This window comes from Lissotriton vulgaris, chromosome 1_1 (genome assembly GCF_964263255.1).
Source record: "Lissotriton vulgaris chromosome 1_1, aLisVul1.2, whole genome shotgun sequence".
Classification (NCBI taxonomy): Eukaryota; Metazoa; Chordata; class Amphibia; order Caudata; family Salamandridae; genus Lissotriton; species Lissotriton vulgaris.
In genome coordinates, this window is record NC_141685.1 from 1,410,708,565 (window position 1) to 1,410,730,340 (window position 21,776).

The 21,776-nt window shown below is 43.4% G+C and overlaps 1 protein-coding gene across 2 annotated transcripts in view; it reads right to left on the reverse strand.

Annotated features, from left to right (window-relative positions):
* Window positions 1–21,776, reverse strand: part of LOC147750611 (chloride anion exchanger-like) — a 334,851-nt gene that overhangs the window by 138,851 nt on the left and 174,224 nt on the right. For both annotated transcript variants that reach the window (XM_086967201.1, XM_086967202.1), the window contains exons 6-7: window positions 15,063–15,227; window positions 7,060–7,212 (exon numbers count right to left, since the gene is read on the reverse strand). In XM_086967201.1, coding sequence (XP_086823327.1) covers window positions 7,060–7,212; window positions 15,063–15,227 — 318 coding nt within the window. The remainder of the gene's footprint in view (window positions 1–7,059; window positions 7,213–15,062; window positions 15,228–21,776) is intronic.

Sequence of the window (21,776 nt, forward strand, 5' to 3'; positions counted from 1 at the left end):
CATCGTGAACGTACCTTCTGACTGGTTATAATTCCGACCCAGCCTTATGTGGCATGGGTAATAGTATGCTTCTGGATCTTGGTCGTTGTATTTATGAAATCTACAATTTACATAAAAGATTTTGTTTTATACTAATGTATTGTTTAGGAGGATAAATATTCCTCTTTTATTTCATAGTTATTCAGGTCATGGGCTTACCTTCTGATATCTAAATGTTATATTCCGTCTTGGTCTAGAGTATTCACTGGAACCCGGATTTTATCTAATCTGTCCTTCCTCCAACGTTATTATTTGAAGGGAAGTTGCTCCCTGCTGCCAAAATCAGAGAAAAACGAAACTATTATAGTGGCGAAGTATTTGTGAGGTGCGAGCGATTATGCTCGTATTCTATACTTTCCTCACGGTTTAGTGATTGATTTACTCTTACCTCCTCAGTACTGACTGGCTGACACAGAAAAGCATTGGCTTCCACAAATGTGGAACATGTAAGCTATGTTCCATGGCAATGAACAAAACTAAAACATTTCGCAATTACAGGGGCAAGGAATTTGTGATCAAACAACTACTGAACTGCAATAGCTGCTTTGTAATCTATATGATTAATTGCAAATGTGGTAGCTTTTACATAGGCAGCACGATAAGACCTCTCAAAGAGAGGATCTTTGAGCATGTAAGAGCCATAAGACATCAGGACACAAGATACAACACTGCTACGCATGTCAATCAATGTCCCAAACAAGGCAAACAAAAAATCATTAGCTTTTGTGCAATAGACCAGGTAAAGAACGACCCGAGAGGGGGTAACAGAGAACTAGCCTTGAGTCGCAGGGAAGCGTCATGGATACTGACTATGCGTGCGGTTGAGTACGGCATGAACGCTGATCAGGAACTACACTATTTTTTGGGTGACTGACATATAATAGTGGATATAACACTGACACCACCTCTGTATTTTGAAATGCCATAAATACTGTATTGCACACATTAGATAACCATCATATATGTAAATGTACCCTCTAATAATGATTTTTGTTCCTTTTATTTTGTATTTCCAAAATTATAATTTGTAAATTTTGGAATAACATCCGAAATATACAAGGAATGTAAAGAACATACAACTTTTTAACTTGTTACATGCAATGTTATGTATATTCATAGTTGAGATGATGCATATGTCTATGGATACTAATATTTTGTATATGTCAAAGGATACATATATAATACTATGATCTCTAGACCCCACAGTTCAAATGCGTTACTTTCGGGAAAACTTGCACTTTATTGTTTTTTATTCGGATTTACTTTGACTAATCCGTATATCTTGACTGGATTTAGTCAATAGCACATTTCGTCTGCACAGAGTTTTGTTAATATTAAGAGCACTATCTGACACGCTATGACCCTGGTGTTACATTGCAATGGATGGACACCGTTTAATAATGGCGGACTGGGACGACTCGAATAACTCGAGCGCGAGTCGGAATAGAAACCGGAAATATAACAACAACATCCGGGCTACTGACGCTGACTTCCAAAACACGGAAGACCGCGCCACGGACGGTTTGGTTCTCGCAGCCCCGGGACTCCAGTACTGAGGAGGTAAGAGTAAATCAATCACTAAACCGTGAGGAAAGTATAGAATACGAGCATAATCGCTCGCACCTCACAAATACTTCGCCACTATAATAGTTTCGTTTTTCTCTGATTTTGGCAGCAGGGAGCAACTTCCCTTCAAATAATAACGTTGGAGGAAGGACAGATTAGATAAAATCCGGGTTCCAGTGAATACTCTAGACCAAGACGGAATATAACATTTAGATATCAGAAGGTAAGCCCATGATCTGAATAACTATGAAATAAAAGAGGAATATTTATCCTCCTAAACAATACATTAGTATAAAACAAAATCTTTTATGTAAATTGTAGATTTCATAAATACAACAACCAAGATCCAGAAGCATACTATTACCCATGCCACATAAGGCTGGGTCAGAATTAGAACCAGTCAGAAGGTACGTTCACGATGCTGGTATGACACTTATGGTAACTATATCATATTTTGAAAATGTGATGATTAAATAAGCTTACAATTTGAATATCTCCTTACTACTTGGTGATTTCAGGCGTACAGTGTGTAAACGTCCAATATCAGGTAAGCCTGAGTATTATGTACTCAGCACCTAAATAAGTTTGATAGATCACAATTTGGACACAGTCTTTTATAGATCAATCAGAACCGGCACAAGCACTCACGGGAGGTAGCACATTACGTGGTTACAAAAAACTGGGATGAGCACATGAATTTTGTTTCTACGATATAGTATAGCACAACAATAGAATGAAACTTCACGAACTGTGGGGTACCCGCACTATCTCTCGACAATGAGAGATTCTCACCTTCTCTCCATGGGAGATTACTGATACTCCCGCCACATTTTTCTCTCCTAACGCATGATCCCGCACTGCTTAGAGATATATATGGAATATATGATTGCCCACTTGCTTCTGTATAAATACAATGACTCAGTGTATAATTAATGTAGATGGGATAATGTATCTCGTAACTCCAATATTCTCTGTATTGTATCTTTTCCCAGCCCTGATGAAGTCGTGGGTTCCTTCCCAATCGACGAAACACGTGTTGGCTGGACTGGAGGAAAACCTCTAAAAATTAAATGAAGTTTAATTTTTACCAAACTTGTACTATATTTGTGAACTTGGAATACTGTCGTAATTTTCTTTCTGATAATTCTTGTTGGTGTGATAGGCTTTGTATAGACTCTCTGACATTATTTAGTGGATGCACAACAATCATCTCAGATGTAATACCACCAAAACTTACATTTTACTTTTCAGTAAATCAAATCTATTTTCTCCTGCACAATGGTGGCCTAATTTGGTCCCTCCTCTACCGGCCACCGTAGAAGTAGCAAAGAATCTGGGAGTACAATTTGACACTGCCCTTTTATTCTAGCTTTAGCAGGCTTGTCTTTTAAAATACTGAAATACTTGAAAACATTCTTTCACCTATTTCTCCTTGGTGCCAGAAAAATGGTTGCATTCTCTCTGATTGCCTCTAGACTAGATTACTGTAACAGTCTCAATGCTGGCTGCTCCAAAAAAACACAACACACAAGCTTCAGATGGTCTGACATGCCGCAGCAAGACTAGTGCTGCACATCCCTAAACAGACTTTGGCTTCTGCAGCCAGAAGAAATCGCATTGGCTACTGGCCCATAAAAAATCCTTTTCAAAATCCTACTACTTGTCTTTAGAGCTTTTAACAATTCTGGACCCAAACACATTACAGTCCAGTTCTGTCACTGCAAGACTCACAGGCCATGGAGATCCTCTGACACCAATCTTTTAAGGCTCCCTCCTTTTAGACCTAAAACCAGGGGAGGCAAATCTTTTACGTTTCTGGGGCCTAAAGCCTGGAACCTACTTCCAATCTCTTTAAGGTTTATTGAAACTGAAAGAAAATTAAAAAAAATGGCTTAAAACATGGCTGTGCCTGGCCCCCGATGCTCTATGTTTTTTCCCTCTTTTAACTTTTCCTTCCTTTACATTTCTGTGGTCTACATTATTGCACAGGGCTCTCTTTTGTTGTCCAGCTCATCTCAGTGCCAGTATGCTCTATTGTGAGCTCTACAAGTTATCCATTCATTCATTATACAAAAAAAATGGATGGAATGCTCGAATTAATCTTAGCCACTGGTATTTCCGTTTGGCCATATTCCAGTCCATTGTTATTTTGCAACCATGTCACCTCAGTTTTGACCCAGCTATATGCAAATCAGCCTTGACCCGATCGTAACAGTGCAGCCTAAACTGCTAGGCAAGGTCCTCCCTGAACTGGAACATAAGCACCCAAGGACCAGCTTGGTTCCAGTGACACAGTGTGTATGGAACCCACGTCTGGGCATACGCATCCCACTTAGGCCTGGGACATGTTGTAAGGTACAACTTAAATGGGTGGCATAATATGTACTGCAAGCCTACTGGTAACATTTAGCTTACAGGCACTGGGTTTATGGTATACCACTCTACAAGAGACTTATAAGTAAATTAAATATCCGAATCCGGTGTAAGCCAACTAACCCATGTTTAAAAGAGAGAGCACAAGCATTGATTGTTTTAATAAGTTTAGTTTCAGAATACAATAGTTACATTTCTCCTTATTAAGGTTCTCTGAAATGTCTGAAATGCATTGTGACTTACGACGGAGGCATGGATAAATCTATTCATAAACAAGATTGAAGATATTACATTGAGCAGATGTGTATTATTATGTTCTTGGCAAAGAATTTATCAACTATATGGTATTAATGTCGTTCAGCTACCATAAATAATAAAATGAAAAAAATAATAATGTATGTAGAAAGATTGATCATTCATTTATACAGATTGACCAGGGGGACTGTAACCAGTGCGTGTTAGCCTGATTTTACAGAGAACTTACCACTGTAGCACCCCTACAATAGATCACACAACTAAGAAAGTAACCTTACAATCTTTAAGAGAACAGGTGTGCAACTACTGAACCTTTTCTTTTCGAGGCATTACATGGCACTGGCCCAACAAACCTCAACAATTGCATCCCTTTCAGAACGCTTCCAGGCAATTCTGTTCTTCCGGATGCCTCCTTGCACACATCCCGCGCATACAGAAAACCCAATCCAGCGTCCGAATCTTCTGCTAAATCTCTTCTAGCACATAAGAACCTCTTCCTCACTTCTTGAATTCTGGAAGAATTTGAAGACCTGGCTTTTCAGGGAGTTTTACTAGGCCTTTGGTGTGGCTGGACTCACACTTACACAGCACTTGGAGACCCTCCTGGGTGATAGTGTGCTCTACATATCTGTATAACGTAAAATACCATAACAGGGCGGGGACCATCTAACATTTGAAACTGTGTTTTCTGGGTCTGTGCTCAGCTGTAATTTGAGCACGGTACTGAGCGATCCACATGTATTTTAATAATTTACTCTCTTCCATTTACCTCTAAAGTCCCACTGCTCACTATTTCTATTTCAGAAATATGGTCTGTATGAAATTCAAAAGAATTGAATGAAGTTACTTATGGAGCAGAAACAAGTTTGGTTGGACATGCGCCATATATTTTTCATACCTCTGAATACACCATAAAAATTACTTTGCGGGTATAGCTCGCAATGCCCATATTATTCAGCAGAGGGCACCGACGAAGTGCAAATGTGTGCACTCTGTGATACATGAAATGGGTGTTTTAAGAATCCATAGGGGCTTCAAATGTAACTATCGGACAGAAAGAATTATCAGGATAGAAGGCTAAGTCAATGCCACTGAATTATCAAGTTCTAATGTTTATCATTACAATGGTTATAGGGAAGTCTCACACCCTGATTTGACACTCTGATAGGCACAATTTGTTGAATGCTATGTATTGGAATCTGCTGTGTTTAATGCCAGTGCTCCGCTAAAGAATCTATATGTCTGTGGTAGCCCACATAAATGAGTTGGTGTGTGTTGCCATTGCATAAAATGCTTCTCTCCCTGTTCGTTTAAATACACTTACAGCCCGATTCATCAAGAGAAATTGCGCTCGCAAAGGGCCAGATTCTGAGAATCTGGCCCTTTGCGAGTGCAATTTTTCCATTTGGGATTCATCATCCCAAATGCAAAAATGGCCATTAGAGAAATCGCATATTTGCGAGGAATTGGATTTAAGGAATCTCTAATAGAGATTCTTTAAATGCAATTCATCAACCAATTTGAAATTGCGAATTCGCAATATTTGCTCGCAATTTACCACAAAGTCTGACTTTGTGGTAAATTGCGAAAAAAGAGTAAAAAGCACTTTAGTGCATTTTTGTCTTTTGCATGTTACACACACACATGTCCTTTGGACATGTGTGTACGCAACACCTGTTTAAATTTGCATTTAAGGGGTGCTACATGGTGTCCTTTGGACACCCTTGGCACCCTTTAAATCGCTATCTTATTTGCGATTAGCCAATTGCTAATCGCAAATAAGGAATACTCCCCATTCATACCTATGGGCCTTTTGGCCCATAGGAATGAATGGGGAGTTGTTCCTTATTTGCGATTAGCAATTTGCTAATCGCAAATAAGGAATGTGTAGGAATCACATTTTATTTTGCGATTCCTACATGAATCCCGTTTTGCGAGTCTGTAATAGCGATTCCTTATGAATCGCTATTAAAGACTCGCAAAACGGGTCTTTGATGAATCTGGCTGTAAGGGTCTTATTATGACTGTGACGGTCCTACAGCGGACGGTGCTACGCGCAGTCTGATGTAGAACTGCCGAAGCTGTGGTGCTTCCGCCTGCAATCATGGTCTGGTGGGAGGTCCTGCAGCAGTCTGACAGCGGCGGTCTGTTAGGCTCATAGAAGAGCCTAACAGGCAGCCCACTGCTGTTGGAGTGCTGCAGGACCTCCCATCAGACCAGATTGCCAACTGCACTTTCCTACACTATGTGGCATACATGCCATACCGTGCAGGAAATGGGGGTGCAAATCCAGGGGAGCACAACATGTACTGCTGAGTGTTCCTTATTTCTGGGGTGACCTAGTACAGTACTCCTGTCAATGTCTAACCTACAATCTCTACAAGGGTCAGCGTTTTAGTTCAAATCTAAACGGTCAATAAATAATGATCACAAAAACCATGACCGTCTAGAAGGGGGAAAAAAATACCTATACCTTAGCGGGAAAGACCTGTAAGAGTTCTCCAGAGCAAAAAAACCCCAAAATCACCATTAGCATTAGAAATTTGAATAATCAAAGACCATGAACGACTTTAGGACTTCTATAATCGTTGGAGCCCGTGATTGAAAGACCCAAGAAGGTGTGCCAAAAAGTAATAGCTAAGAGCCTGCTTCAAAAGTGTTAAGATCAAGAACCACAATCAGTCACATACGCTTGACTTATAGTGCCCGTTCAAACCATGCTCAAACTTTTACACTGTAGGAATGTTTAATTCAGTAGTGCCAAGTTTACCGGTTTGATGAGTATAATATCGACAACACTTTACACAGTCTTGAATCAACACTTACCACAATGAATTCAATGGGAATCGGCACGCGCAGCTTTGCTTTAAAACGGGCATTAATTTCTTTCACTGGAAATACTATTATCATCACGATGATAGCCGTAAGAAGGTCCGGTATATTTGTATTAGTGATTTGGTCAAAAATGTGTTGCAAGGTCTGAAAAAATATAAAAAATCATTATAAATTATCAAATAAAAAAGGCTACTCACAAAGTATTATTGCAGATGGAGGCGGTGCCCTGTGGTTATTTTGAACTTTCTGACATCATCAGTGGCATACATTTAATTGATTTAAAAATAAATAGAATCCTGGGGTGAAGAAATATATGTTTTTGCGCGAGGACGGAATTAACAACTTACTTCCTCCAAAATGTTGGGAGAGACACAACACAATATACTGCATAAAGTGTGATTGTGGGACTGGACTCCAACACGCCAAATGGGCCTCTGCCGAGTACACACACACTTATGGGTGCCTATTAACATAAAGTGCAACTTAAGTGAGAGGCCACTGCACGCTTCATAGCCATGTGCCAGCGCTCCACAGTGCCAAGCACACAGCGATAAATGTATGGTTTTCCAACTTGTCCCCTGGAGGGTCTTCGAGGTTATGGCAGAGGAGCCCAAGTTATGAACAAGTGCACCCTTAGTAAAAGGTCAGGGTAGAACCTCACTGGTGGAAATCCAAGCAAGCAGACCTAAGTATGCTCATGGATCTGTACCAGGGCGCCCTGGGTCTGTCTTTGGGAGGGGTGAGGACTGTTAATCAGTAAAGATCAGGAGGTGGGTGTTGGATCATCCTGTTCTCTGTCAATGTTCCTCCTCTGGGAGAGGAGTACATTGTACTGCAGCACTTAGGAGATGTACATCTGTGGGGACCCCCTTTCCTGGTTATTGTTCTGTAACAGACTATTCACCAATTAGTACTGGGAATTTCTTCAATATCTGAGGACATTTCATTCCAAGTAAGGTAACTCCTTCTGAGAATGTGCGGGCCACTCTACAGGTGCCTTCACCACTGCTTAGACTATTTTAACCACTGGCGTAACGAAACTTGAGGTGGCCCTTATTAGAAGTGAAACGTGTTATTGCCATATTTCTCGTATATTACTTGGTATTATGTTACCATTTATATAGCTATTTTATAATACCTTCTTGTTGTATGTATACGCAATTAATATGTACAGACGCTATGTAAGTTAGGTTGACATCTGTGCCACCATTCTACCTCCAGCAGACGCCATCTTGTATGATAATCGAAACTACTACTCGATCATTTACAAGAAATGGTCCTTGGTAAGTTTTGTTTCTCATAAAGCTGAATTTTGCTCATTAACGCATGCCTTTCCCGTTAGATGAGGCCTTCTCCCACCTGTCTGGTTGGGAGGATAAGCCAGACGACCATGGGCATTAGATAGCTAGCACCAGGCTATGGAATCAAAAATGATGTTCTGTACCCCCCCATTGTATTAAGATATCTACCAGTGTTTATCCATAATGGGTGGGTCTTTGTGGGCTCTGCTACATAATGTAACTTTATGCTTGTTAGATTCAGTCCCTCATCAGCCATCATAGGAGGCTGGTCAGACTGGACTCCACGGCAGTGTACTTTGTGAATAAACCAGTTAGATTGTATTCTCTACTGCGTCATCGACTCTTCATTTCTTGGAAGGCTAGAGGAGGTCATGAGTGACCCGGGTGACCCTAGTTGGGTCACTTCCTTCACCTCCCTGAAAGGCATGTGAGGTGCCCCCTCGGACTCAATCAGGACCTCTCCGGCCAGCGTACTGGGCTGTGTTACGCCACTGATTTTAACACCAAAAGTCACTATGAAGACACAAGTCCCTAGAAGCAAATGTTCACACTTATTTGTGTGCACAGCGCACTGCATGCAATGTGCCCAGAAAGAAAGAAGGGAAATAATACTCAAAACGATTTTACCCACTGAAAGTCCCATATTTATTTGTGTATTGTATTTTAAGATCTTTCATACTCTTAATGTAACATTAAGACACACATGGTTACTCAGTGAAGATGTTAAAGCTTTTCGTGATACACAATTTTGTGTGACAAATTATTTGCGCAAGCTAATAATTTCTAGGTTGTATATGGTTATAACTGATGAACTAGTGATATTGCACTTCAAACGACAAAGAAATATGATTCACAAGTGTGTTTAAAACATTGATTAGTCATGTCACATTTTCAAGTTGGACACAATTTTTATTAGAAATGGGAGCAGTTTCTAATGTTTTGTTTATCCTTCTCCTGCTCATTTCCCCCTCCCAATCAGAGATCCACAAAAAAAATCTCTCCTCATAGTTTCTGTGGACCATAACAAGTGTGATGTCAGTGATGTTCTTGTATAGAAAAAATGTATTGTGAATGAAACTTCCTTTGTGTTTCCTGTGTATCATTTTTAAAGACTTCCACAGGAAGTTCCAATGTAGGTCTGTAGAAAACACTTTTTTGTAGCAGCATTTGTGGAGAATGTTTCACATTGTATTTCCACGTTACCTTAAGAAATAGGTTAGTGTTAAGAATTGCTGATTTGTTCAGTGTGAACTGAGCATGATCATGCCATGCAGACTCAGCAGTTTTGTTAGTTGTTTTTGCATAATATGTGTATTAAAAAACCCTGGTTTCGAGGGATCATGGTGACTTCTCATTTTCCTCCCGAGACTGTGTCTGAATGATTTTAAATTTTCCTTCCTTACAATTCTATTTATGCTCGTTATGAGCTTGCCACTTAAGGCCTGATTACTTTCTTGGAGGAAATGGCCCCGCTGTTGAAACAGTGTCAGATTCCTATTTGGAAGTCCGCCCACTGTATTACTGTATTATGAAAATGGAGGGTTGCTGAAGGAAAGGGCGCTGGTGTCCCCCCCAACTGCGGCAGCCATTTGCTGAACGCCTCAATGGTGGTAAGGGGAAAAGCAGCTGTCAGAGGGTGGTACAGACAAGGTTCTCTTTGTCCGGATTATGAAGTGCCTTTCTGCTGAGCCAACATGGCGGGGAGACTACTTGCTTCGAGTCGGCAGAATCGAAGGAAATGGGGAGCAAACTCACCCATTTCCTTCTTTTCCCTTCAGTCATCTAGGTAGTCCCCTTCGCACAGGGCCCCACTTCACAGCAGCAAGTTGCCCCTAGATAAAACTACCCTGTCGACACCGAAATCCAGGTAAGTCCATTTTGCACTTTTCTCTCATTGACTGGACTGGGCAAATTGGGTCCGGGCTCCAGCAATGGAAAATTACTCGTACAATGTATTTTTTCACATGTGTCATGCATATGTGTACATTTTACATTTGTTTAGTCAAAATGTACACACCTTCATCAAAACATATAAAAAAAATATCCCCGCCTTCAGAAACACTGCCGATGGGCCGGAGGTGACATCAAAAAATGGCAGGCGCGAGACTGTGGACTTGACAGAGGTCTTGGGACTGCCACTGCAGCAGGATGGCAGAGAGACCGCCAAAATCGTAATCAGGCCCTTAATCCTGGAGATTTACCTCATCAAATACGGATTAGTATTCTGATTTTTTCCTCTGTATATGGGTTTCCATGACATTTGCTACATTTTTCTGTAAAGTGTTATTAATATTTCTTTAAATAATTTTTTTAAAACGTATTACCTAATTTAGAACTCAGATATTGAGTGGTCCCGGTTACTATTTTGATTATGTTGAAACATACTCTCTTAATTTGATGAGTTAAAGGAAAGAGGGTGGGGTCTGTAGCCGTAAGATCAACAGAATCAAGGAGTGAATTCCCTAGGTAAAAGCTGGGGTATCTATATTATTGGGGTTCACTTAATTATTGTGGTTGGGCGCCCACTACGTTTTGGCAGCAGAGAATGGGTTGCATTAGAATATCTCCTCTTTATGAGGTCCTGTTAGACCTGACATCCTTGGCGTGGTTTTCCCCCTTACTTTTTGCCTTCAGACCTCTTGTTTTTCTGACTTCATTTTTGCTCGCTCTAGTACTCTCTAAAATTTACCACTACTAATCAGTGCTAACGTGCTTTTGCTCTATTCTTAAAACATGGTCGATTGGCCTATACCCAATTGGCACATTTAATTTACATGTAAGTCCCTAGAAAAGCACCATCACCTGTGCCCAGTGCCTAAAACCTAAATGCTACTAGTGGGCCTTCAACACTTATTTGATTGTGCCAATGACTTAAGTAGCACTTTAACCTTTATAAAGGCCTACCATTGCAGTCTCCATGTGTGCAGTTCTAAACTGCCATTTCAACATGGCAAAATAAACCTTCTGCTAGGCCTAAACCTTCCTTTTAAAGTACATATGCCTCCCCCTAGGGTAGGCCCTGGATAGATTAAAGGGCAGGGTGCAATGTATTTAAAAAGTAGGCCATGTACTTTTAAGTTTTGCATGTCCTGGTAATGAAAAACTTAAGTTTGTTCTTCACTACTGCAATGCCTTCCTCTCCTATCAAGGAACATTAGAGTTACTTTATTATATTTAAGAAGCTGTAATTTCCAAATGGGAACATGTAACCCGTTCATGTTTGGTGTCTTTGGAATTGTAAAGGTAAATCCTAACTTAGGGTGAAGTCGGATTTTAAATTACCGTTTTGAAAATGCCACCTATAGAAAGTTGCCATTTTCCTGCCTGATATCTCAGTGTCTGTAGCCTGACTGTGAGTCACATGACTGGGTGTAGTTGACACTTAGGCTTTCTGTATTTGTCCTAGACAGCTACACACAATGGGGAGTATAGGTGTGACTGGATGGGCCATCACTGGCAGGATGGGTGGGAGGAACTGGTCCACTTACACTTGAATAGGGTGTGTCCTGCCTCCACACAAAGGGCTTTGTACCCCTTGAGATTAGTCTGCAGCCAGGGCAAGGAAGGCAGGGCACCTGTGCACTTTAAAGGCATGCCTCTAGAATCCTCTCCCCACTTCAAAGGCACACATGGGTATACATACTGGACCTCAGTCACCAAATCTTCAGTATACTTCTGTACCCATGGATACTCTACCAGGAAGAAGAACTGCTGTGCTGCTGAAAGGACTGCCACTCTACTGGACTGCTCCTCTGAAGGACTGCTGCCTTGCTGTGCTGAACTGCTTCCTGAAGCCCTCTTGCCTGGGTGAGAAGGACTGGCACGGCATCTCTTGAACCCAGAGGAACGGGGTGGCTGGCCTTCTGATCAGAAGCCTCAGGGACACAACAGTCTTCCAACAACCTTGCACCTGCACCTGAACTCTGCCATCTGTGAGTCTGCCCTGCTAAGTGGTACCACCCTAGTCCTGACCCTGGGAAGTGGGTGTAAAGTGTTCTGCCAGCCTCTGTAAATCCAGTGAAACAGACACATCTCTTCTGCTGCACAGCACAATCCCAAGCAGAACTGTGGTGCAGCGCTGCTGTGTGGATTTGACCCGTAGTAAAAACCGACATCGCCTCTACAGTCTCATCGGAACCACCACTGTGTGATGCATTCTGGGCACAAGCAATCACATCCTTCATTGACAGCAGCCTTGATGATAATGACGGACTCCGTCACGCAGCCTTACAGCTTCTCGGAATGGACACATCACCCTGACTGCTCACTGCATCCTGGATGTTGGACTTCGCATCGCAAGCCCCGTCAACAGGATTTTCGACAACGACGCAGACCCTTGCATCCCAGTCTTGCCGCTTCTTAGAACGGACGCACTGTTTGGGTGTGTGACACATCTTCGGCTCGGATCCTTGCAATGCTGGGCAAATCAGGATTTAAGGTACTCTGTTCAGTGGTCTTAAATGGGTCCCTGTACCTGGCCTGTGCTCCATCGTTGTCAGCCTGCATGTGTGACTTTACCGCTGTCCGGTGCATTCAGATATACACAGTTGGCACTTTGCGCTGTTCGACAATAGTTTCCCTTCAATCTTTAAAATTGCATATTTCAGGTTTTCTTACTTGGTGTGGGATCCTTTTTGTGTGGTGTTTTTCACTTTATGACTGTTTGTGTTGTACAAATACTTTATAAATTGACTCTAAATTAAGGCTGGCTGCTCGGTGCCAAGATAGAGTGTTGAGAATAGGTTAGTATAGGGCTGGCTTGTGCCTCACCCTGACAAGGATTGTGGTTGCTGCTTGACAAGGGCTCACACCTCAGTCAACCAACAATCCAATTCCTTACAGGTCCCCAAAAGATTTCCTGTAGAAATTGAGCTTTATTTGCCTGGTTTGGGGTAAGAAAGGAGTTTTGGATTTGCAGTTTTGCCAGATATTACAATGCCGGATTCTACTAGGAGGTTAGTAACTGAATTGGCTGTATGTTCTTGAGGCAGATTGGAGAGTATGTATGAACAAAAAGAGAAAATGAAGTAGGCCTGGGCGAAGCACTACGCTAAGCTTGCGAAGTTTGCGCTACTTCGCATTACGCGAACTGCACGTAACGTAGCGTAGTGCAGCGGACATTTTTTCCTTGCTCGCGGTTAGGAACGTCAAGTTGGCGACCACGAGCAAGAAAAATGACATGCCAGCGAGACTTTTTCCTCGTTCGCGATCAGCAACATCAAGTTGCTGATCGCGAGCGTGGAAAATAAACCTCCCGACGAGATTCTCAACGCCGGGAGGTCAGGTTTCTCATTGCGAGTGGTCGCGTATGCTCGTGACCACTCGCGATGAGAAACTACCAGTCTGCGTTGAGAAAGCTGCCGCTCAAGTAAAAATCTACTAGAGCGGCAGAAAACTACAGCTCGCACTGTGCAGGATGCCGTTTTCAATGATTGCACAGTGCTGGATGCTTGTCCACACTGTGCAATCATTGAAAATGGCATCTTGCACAGTGCGAACAGGTCACTACGCAGTTCGCGTAGTGCTAAGCGTAGTATTTCGCGTAGTGCGAAGTGCAGTTCGTGTAGCTTCGCGAAGCGTTACTTAGCAAACTACACCCAGTGTGCATCGTTTGAGATAAAATTGTGGTAATGGATTCCTGTTTAAGTGCTGCACTGTTTTGGATATGTGATGATGGCTGTGGGTTCAATTGCTCGATAAATTACTGTTGTGCCATTGTATATTATTCATAATTGTAAACTATACATGAAGCAATATTTTAAAATCTACTAGGAGCTTAGATGATTGAATTGAGATGGTTATTGGATTCCTCAAAATCCAAGATCTCGAAATATTTAATTACATGTCTGTCATATTGGTGTGTAGAGCAAGCAGCCGATTACAAATTTAAATGGTTTTCATGCTAATAACTTTTCTTTTCTCGGTTGTGTGTATTCATTTGGGTTGGTGTAACTTGCTTTTGAGTGCAAAGGTGCAGGCGCAATAACCGGGTAGGCAACTGGAGGTTTGGAGTCTACCTGTAAGAGAGTTGTTGTTGTAGTGATGCAAAGCTATTGATTTTAAACATGTTATTTCGACTGTTCGTTCCTTTCTAGGGTAAACAGAGAAGGGGTTTTAGGGACTTAAAGAGGTTTTGCAAATGTTTGCCTGTTCACGGATAAGAAGGCAGAGGGTGACATAAAGGAAGGTATGAAAAAGCAATAATTTGGACAGACTCGAGTTATGAAGTGTGTCAACCGTGCTCTGATTGGTCTTCCTGGTGGGCTCTTTCAGCATTAAAGTACAGAGCCCAGAGGGGTGTCTGCCTTCACTCCTACTTCCTAAAAGGAGAATCCACGAGGTTGTGAATATGACCACCTGCAAATTTGCCTGAGGAAAGCTTACCCAAGGGAATCTGAAAACTCGACATTACTTTCTCCCATTTCAAATTGGGCACCAAACTTACTCAGTTCTGTCAAAAGTGGATAATTAATGTTTTTGTATATTTTACAGGGTCACATATGGGAGAATTAATTGGGAAACCATTCAAATTGCATTGCAGCTGCACGTCTAGATTACTCATAAGAGCAAAATTTAATTTCACTGACAGAGATAAATTGCCTTGTGTTAGATTTAGAATGTTCCAGACAGACTTTTCCAATAGTAGAAATAATGTATATTTTTTTAAACAGAGAGTAGATGAAAGATACTCACATAGATAACGGCAAGAACGCCGCTGTAGCCCCTGACCGTCAAGCCAAAGACATATTTCAGCTGTGAGACCAAGACCAAAATGGCGGCCGCTGTGGTAAAGCCACTAATTAAGGCGTCTGATAAATAGACTACGATGAACCCAATCTGGAGGACTCCCATAACCACCTGAAAATTAGAGCAGTGAAAATGGAAGATATTCGTTAAAAATGCAGACTAAAGACCTGGGGCTCACCTTTCATGCATAAACATTTGTGATACTCAAGAAACACAATTTTCTTTCAAAGATATTGTGGTGAGGGATGATTGGTGTGAGAGGGTATGTTCCTCTGTTACACTCACTACTGAATCATAGCACACAACTTCTCATTATGGAAGGGCGGAAGAAGATCAACATTTGGGATCGATCGCGGGCACTGCATAGAACTAAACAATTTTTGGCCAGGATGTGGTGGTGGTGACATTTCTCTTAAAGTGGTGGGGTTACACATGCAGTGGCTAATTCAGTTGAGAATGTGCAGCACTAAAGTGGTTTGTTTCCTTATCCCTCACACGATGAGTTGAAAATAGTCCTGGATAGAGTAACTTTCCATTAAAGAAGCATAAAACGATACGTTTACCCACATTTTGAAAGTCAGGAAGCAAATATTGCTACTTGTTCTTGACTGATTCTGCATGGAGGTGCATGGTGTTCATGCGAAGGAATTCAGAGGTATTGGGTAGTAGAGATGCCCTTTACATATTGTCCACATAAGGAAGTTGATTTTTTTGCCATATTTCTCCAGATTTCATTGCTCTGTACCGCCGGTGTTTGTGACTTCAGGAGTAGTTGAGTCTGACTTGCCTTGGACCATATGCTGTACGTTCTTTATTTCTGAAACTAATTTGTGGTTTTGGTTAGTTGTTGTACATTTACCCAATCTATTTCTTTGTGGAAAGCTGTGATACTTCAATATAGCTAACTAAGATGCAACAAGGATTCCGTATACAAATTAGTTTACTTTTTATAGCTTTATTATAAATAACCTGGCAACTCCGCTCCACAGCTGCTTGGGGCTAAATTTACCAGTGGGCTAAAAATGTGACCTGATAGGCCCAATGTAGGAGAGTAGGGTCTGCAATCCTATGGTCACCCCCGATTTTTGCTTTTTGCTTCACTGGTTTACGACTTTCCCTGGCTGTGGGCCTGCTAATCAGACCCAAAGCCTAGCTGTGCTCTCTTTAAATTGACAACCATGTACCTTAGGTGCATATCTAATTGGATACTGAGTCACCTTATCAGTCCCTGTACAGTGTCCCTTAGGTACCCAGGGCATAGGTGCACCCAGGGCCTACCAGGGGCTGCAGCATGTATTATGCCACCCCTGGCTGGCCATCCAAATCTGACACAACTGGCTGATCAATCAGCTGGGGCAAGGTGGTGTAATCACCCTTTGCTTTAGATATAGTATTCCTATATCTAACCCTAAAATGGACACATATCCTCCTATCAGTCACTCCTATGGCAGGCCATATCAATCCTGAAGGCAGAGTGCTTGGAATTATGTGAGATGGTGCTCTAGCATGAGCTGAGCCGTCTGCAGCTTTTGGAACCAAGTCCTTTAGCTGTTTCCATGATAACGCTATACCATATACTCTTAAGTGCATTATAATCCTCGAGGTTATTGCCAACTTTGGTATAGCATTATCAAAACATGTCGAGTAAGGTGTCATACGAATTGGAATACTACCCCCTCGCCAATTATGGCGACGGGAGTAGCATTCCACCCTTCTAGAGGGACACGACATGTATGTAACTGTGAACCCCAGTTAAAGTTAACTTGAGCCTCAGCATCACAAAATGGATGCTGCCACCACAGATACAAGTCTGACCTCCTGGTGCTGGGAGTCCTTCCAGCGAGGGAGGCTTGGACAAAGGGTTTTCTGCCTTGGGAGGTGCTAGCACCACCCCAGACAGGATTTTGTGTATTAGGTAGGACAGGGCTGAAAGGAATGAGACATGCCTGGGGCACACAAGGTGTCCCTGTGCATACACCGGTCTAAACCAGTTCCTGTGGAACTCCAGCCCCAAAGCGTCCAGCGGCTTCCCTTTGTCGTCTTCCTGCAAGGATCCAGACTTCAGAGCCTGACGAGACCCGGATTCCCAGACCTCTCTGACCTCTACCTACATCTGCAGCATGGCTGAGATCCGTGGATGTGACGAAACACGTGGGACCGGCCATCTTGAAAGAAGCAGCACTTCGCTCCAGCACGACTTCAGAGGTATCCTCGTCCAAGTGCTTTGGGGACTGAGAAGCCCTGACCCGAGCAGCTCCTGCACCGAAGACCAGCCCTCCAGCATCCACGAGATCTGCGTGGGGCCCTTCTGCCTGTTTGCTGCTCGACGCGTTGTCTGGTCTCTTGCCGGCTGGCTAGTGACCTCCTAGACGACGAACTCCAAAATCTTCACTACTGGTCTGGTTGCTCCAGACTGGCCCTTGCTCCCTCCCAAAAGAGGAGCACCCCGGACCCTCCTGGTCCACTCCAGACGCCGTTTCCACTCACCGCGTGGGTTGCCTTTGCCAAGGCCTGTTGACTCCGAATCCAAAGCCGACACCGCCGACAGCGAGAGCCTGCATGGGACAGCTCGTGCCTCCATCCTGGTCATCGAAGACACCACCTGGCCCACGTGGCTGCAGAGACAAGTGTCCACCTTCACCTGATCGCGACGACGACATCTGGTTCCACTACTGGTTCCACTCCAGTCACTGGCTAGTGACTTCGAACATTGCCCCCTCTGCTTTCAGGTTCTTCTCTTCACTGATCCCCCCTTGGATCACACCGGACATCTTCCTCCTGATCGCCTGCAGCATCTTTTCTTCCAGGCTCCATAGACTTCAACACCGGAACCCGACACGACTTGGCACGTATGCACCCGCAGCCCGTGGGTGAGGTAACACGAGCATTTCGGTGCTCAAGGGTAGCTTGACTCTCCTAGTGTCCAGTTCCACAGTCCTTTTAGTTCTACCTAGTCAGGATTGCCCGTACTCACCTTTTTCTTGAACTGTGCTGTCCATAGACACTGTTACGCATCTCGCGTGTGAGTTCACACTCTGCACACGCGTTCCGTGGGCCTCCTATTACCTACCTAGAGTTAGTATAGTGTGGAGCCAATGATCCTACAGCCTCTGGACAGCTCCATTCCTTTTATCGACTTTCACATTCCACTTACTTAGTATATGGTTTGTCGTGCCCATAGGGCACCATTGTAATTTGTGCAACTTAAACGTATTTTTCCTAAGAGATTGTCATGTGCTTAGCCCTCTGATCTCATAAAGAGTTCAGAGGTGTATGTTAATTAATAAATACTTGTTTATTTTCATAACAACCTGTGTGGTGTCCTGTCACTTGGTATTCAAGGGGTTATATGTGCTAAAACAGCTGGCTTCACATGCCAAAAGAGTTTAGTCTAAGACTGCTTTGTCCATGCTACCATTAGGATAGCTGGTCTATAAGGTTGACTTACAACCAATCACCATAAGGGTTGTTTGGACTGATACAGGGTGATCACTAGAACTAGTGAACATCATATATCAGGCCAACTTCTCACATTGGTGGCATCGGTGGGATTTGAGCTTGCTGTTGTTTTTACCAAATATAATCTTGAGATATCATTTGAAAGATTACATAAGGTACCATAGGTACATATAACAAGCTTAGAAATACTCTGAGTTCTACTGAACCAGCTGTTGTAGTAGAAAGGGAGTAGCACACCCTGACTACAACTCTTAGCAAGGGATCAGTAGGTAAACCCATAGTGTAGGTAAGTGCACCACTTACACCTCACTAGAAAAGCATGTCTATCACAGGAGAGAACACAGTGGCTCCCCTTGGTGATATTGACCCTCCACAGGTCATGTCAAGATATGCAGCCCTTAGCTTCCAGGAGATGAGACAATTGTGTACCTCCAGGAAACTAAAACAGGGTTCTAACCCTACAATTCCTTTTCTGATAGGTCTCTTAGAGACATTTGATGCCAGAAGGGCTTCTAATCCAGGCCCATCTGACCCTACAGAGGGAACCATACCCCCAGTAGAGGAGGGCTCTAATCTCCCTGAAACTGATGAAGTGGAGGAAGATGGAGACTCATCTGATGGAGAGGTAAACGATGGTCAGGGAGGAGTCAGCAGACTTACCAGGGCCAACTTAAGCATACATGAGAATGGAACTGGGGGAGCCCCAGGCCTATCCTTAGGCAGGCTTAACCTTGGGAATAGACGAGTTAGGTCTCACTCCAGAGGCTCTAACAGATCTATTCACACCCATGTCTCTCAGGCATCTTCTCAGAGAGGGATGAGAGGGATGACATCCCCTCAGAGAAGAGAGCATGAAGCTAAGATGAGGGAAGTCAATCTGAGGATTGAGAGGGAAGAACTTGCCCTTGCCAAAGAAAGACTTGCCTTTGCCAGGGAGCAGAAATTGAGTTGGGTAGACGCCACTGGTGGCAGCATTATCCCTAGAGATAAAGACAGGAGTTTTGATACTAGACACCTGAATAAAATAGTGTCCCCTTTAAGCAAGGGGATGACATCCACAAATGGATGACTGCTCTGAAGAGGGCCTGCACTGTCCAGTGCATCCCCAAGAGTCAGTGGGCAGCTATACTGTGGCTCTCCTTTGAAGGTAAAGGTAGAGATAAGCTCCTCACTACTAGAGCTGAGGATGCTAACAATTACCAAGTCCTGAAGAATACACTGATTGATGGGTTTGGCTTAACAACTGAGCAGTACAGGTTGCTGTTCAGAGACACCCAGAAAATTCAGTCTCAGGATTGGGCTGACTTTGTTGATTGTGCCACTAAGGCTTTTGAAGGCTGGTTACTGGGAAGTAAAGTTACTGATTATACAGGATTGTATAATCTAATTATGAGAGAGCAAATCTTAAGTAATTGTCAGAATCAGTTGTTGCATCAGCACCTTATTGACTCAGATCTGACCTCTCCCCAAGAATTGGGAAAGAAGGCAGACAGATGGGTCAGGACAAGGGTCAAGCAGCAGAACCAGAACCAGGGTGGGTGCCAGAAGAAAGCAGACCAAAAGGGTAATGAGAATAAGCAAAATTACCAGAAGTCCTCAACAGGGCCCCAACAATCTAAGGAGGGTGGGTCCCAGAATTCCCAAAAGAAGAAGAATGATGGTCAGAGGAAACCATGGTGCCAATACTGTAAAAGTAAAACTCACTGGTTTAGTGAGTGCACCAAGAAAGGCCCAGCTCATACCACTACTGCCCCTAAGGCACCTGCACCCCCTAGCACAGTTAGTAGTGGTAGTGCTCCTCCCAATTACCAACCAAGTCATGAAGAATACACTGATTGATGGGTTTGGCTTAACAACTGAGCAGTACAGGTTGCTGTTCAGAGACACCCAGAAAATTCAGCCTCAGGATTGGGCTGACTTTGTTGATTGTGCCACTAAGGCTTTTGCAGGCTGGTTACTAGGAAGTAAAGTTACTGATTACACAGGATTGTATAATCTAATTATGAGAGAGCAAATCTTAAGTAATTGTCAGAATCAGTTGTTGCATCAGCACCTTATTGACTCAGATCTGACCTCTCCCCAAGAATTGGGAAAGAAGGCAGACAGATGGGTCAGGACAAGGGTCAAGCAGCAGAACCAGAACCAGGGTGGGTGCCAGAAGAAAGCAGACCAGAAGGGTAATGAGAATAAGCAAAATGACCAGAAGTCCTCAACAGGGCCCCAACAATCTAAGGAGGGTGGGTCCCAGAATTCCCAAAAGAAGAAGAATGATGGTCAGAGAAAACCATGGTGCCAATACTGTAAAAGTAAAACTCACTGGTTTAGTGAGTGCACCAAGAAAGGCCCAGCTCCTACCACTACTGCCCCTAAGGCACCTGCACCCCCTAGCACAGTTAGTAGTGGTAGTGCTCCTCCCAAGGCTATAGTGGGGTTAACCTTGGTATCTGAGGCGGGCTCTGACCTAGTCAGAGTACCTACTCAGGCTGTTCTTGTTTGTACTAGGGACATGGATATGACCCCTACAATAAGTCCCAGTACTCTGGGCAAGTACAGGCAAACACCTTTAATCAATGGAAAAATGGCTCAGGCCTACAGGGACACCTGTACCAGTGTCACTATGGTGTCACCAGCATTTGTGGACCCTGGACAGGCAATACTAGGTTCAGACTACCTAGTGACCCATGCTAGCAATGTCACTACCAACCATAGTATGGCACTTGTTAATTTCTCCTGGGGAGGGGTAACTGGCCTCAAAAGGGTTGTAGTTAGTTCAGACCTCCGAGTGGACTGTCTTTTGGGCAATGATTTGGAATCCTCCTTATGGTCAGATGTGGAGTATAGGACTCATGTGGAAATGTTAGGTTTGTCAGCACATGTCCTTGCTGTGACTAGGTCACAGGCCAAAAAATGCCCAGCTGAACAAGTGCTGGATCCTGGAACAAAGGACCAGACACTTTCCAAGAGAAAGAGCAGTAGGGTTAAGACAGCGTCTTCCCCTCTGCCTCAAGGTGAGGATCAGCCCTCTCAGGAGGCTGACCCAAAGACCCCAGAAGGAACTGTCCTAGAAGAGCTTGAGCCTGAACAGGTTGAGTTTCTTGGGACAGGGGGACCTTCCAGGGCAGACTTGAGGCAGGCACAGTTAGACTGTTCCTCTCTTGAACTCCTCAGACAGCAGGCTGCTGCTGAGGCTGCAGGGAATGC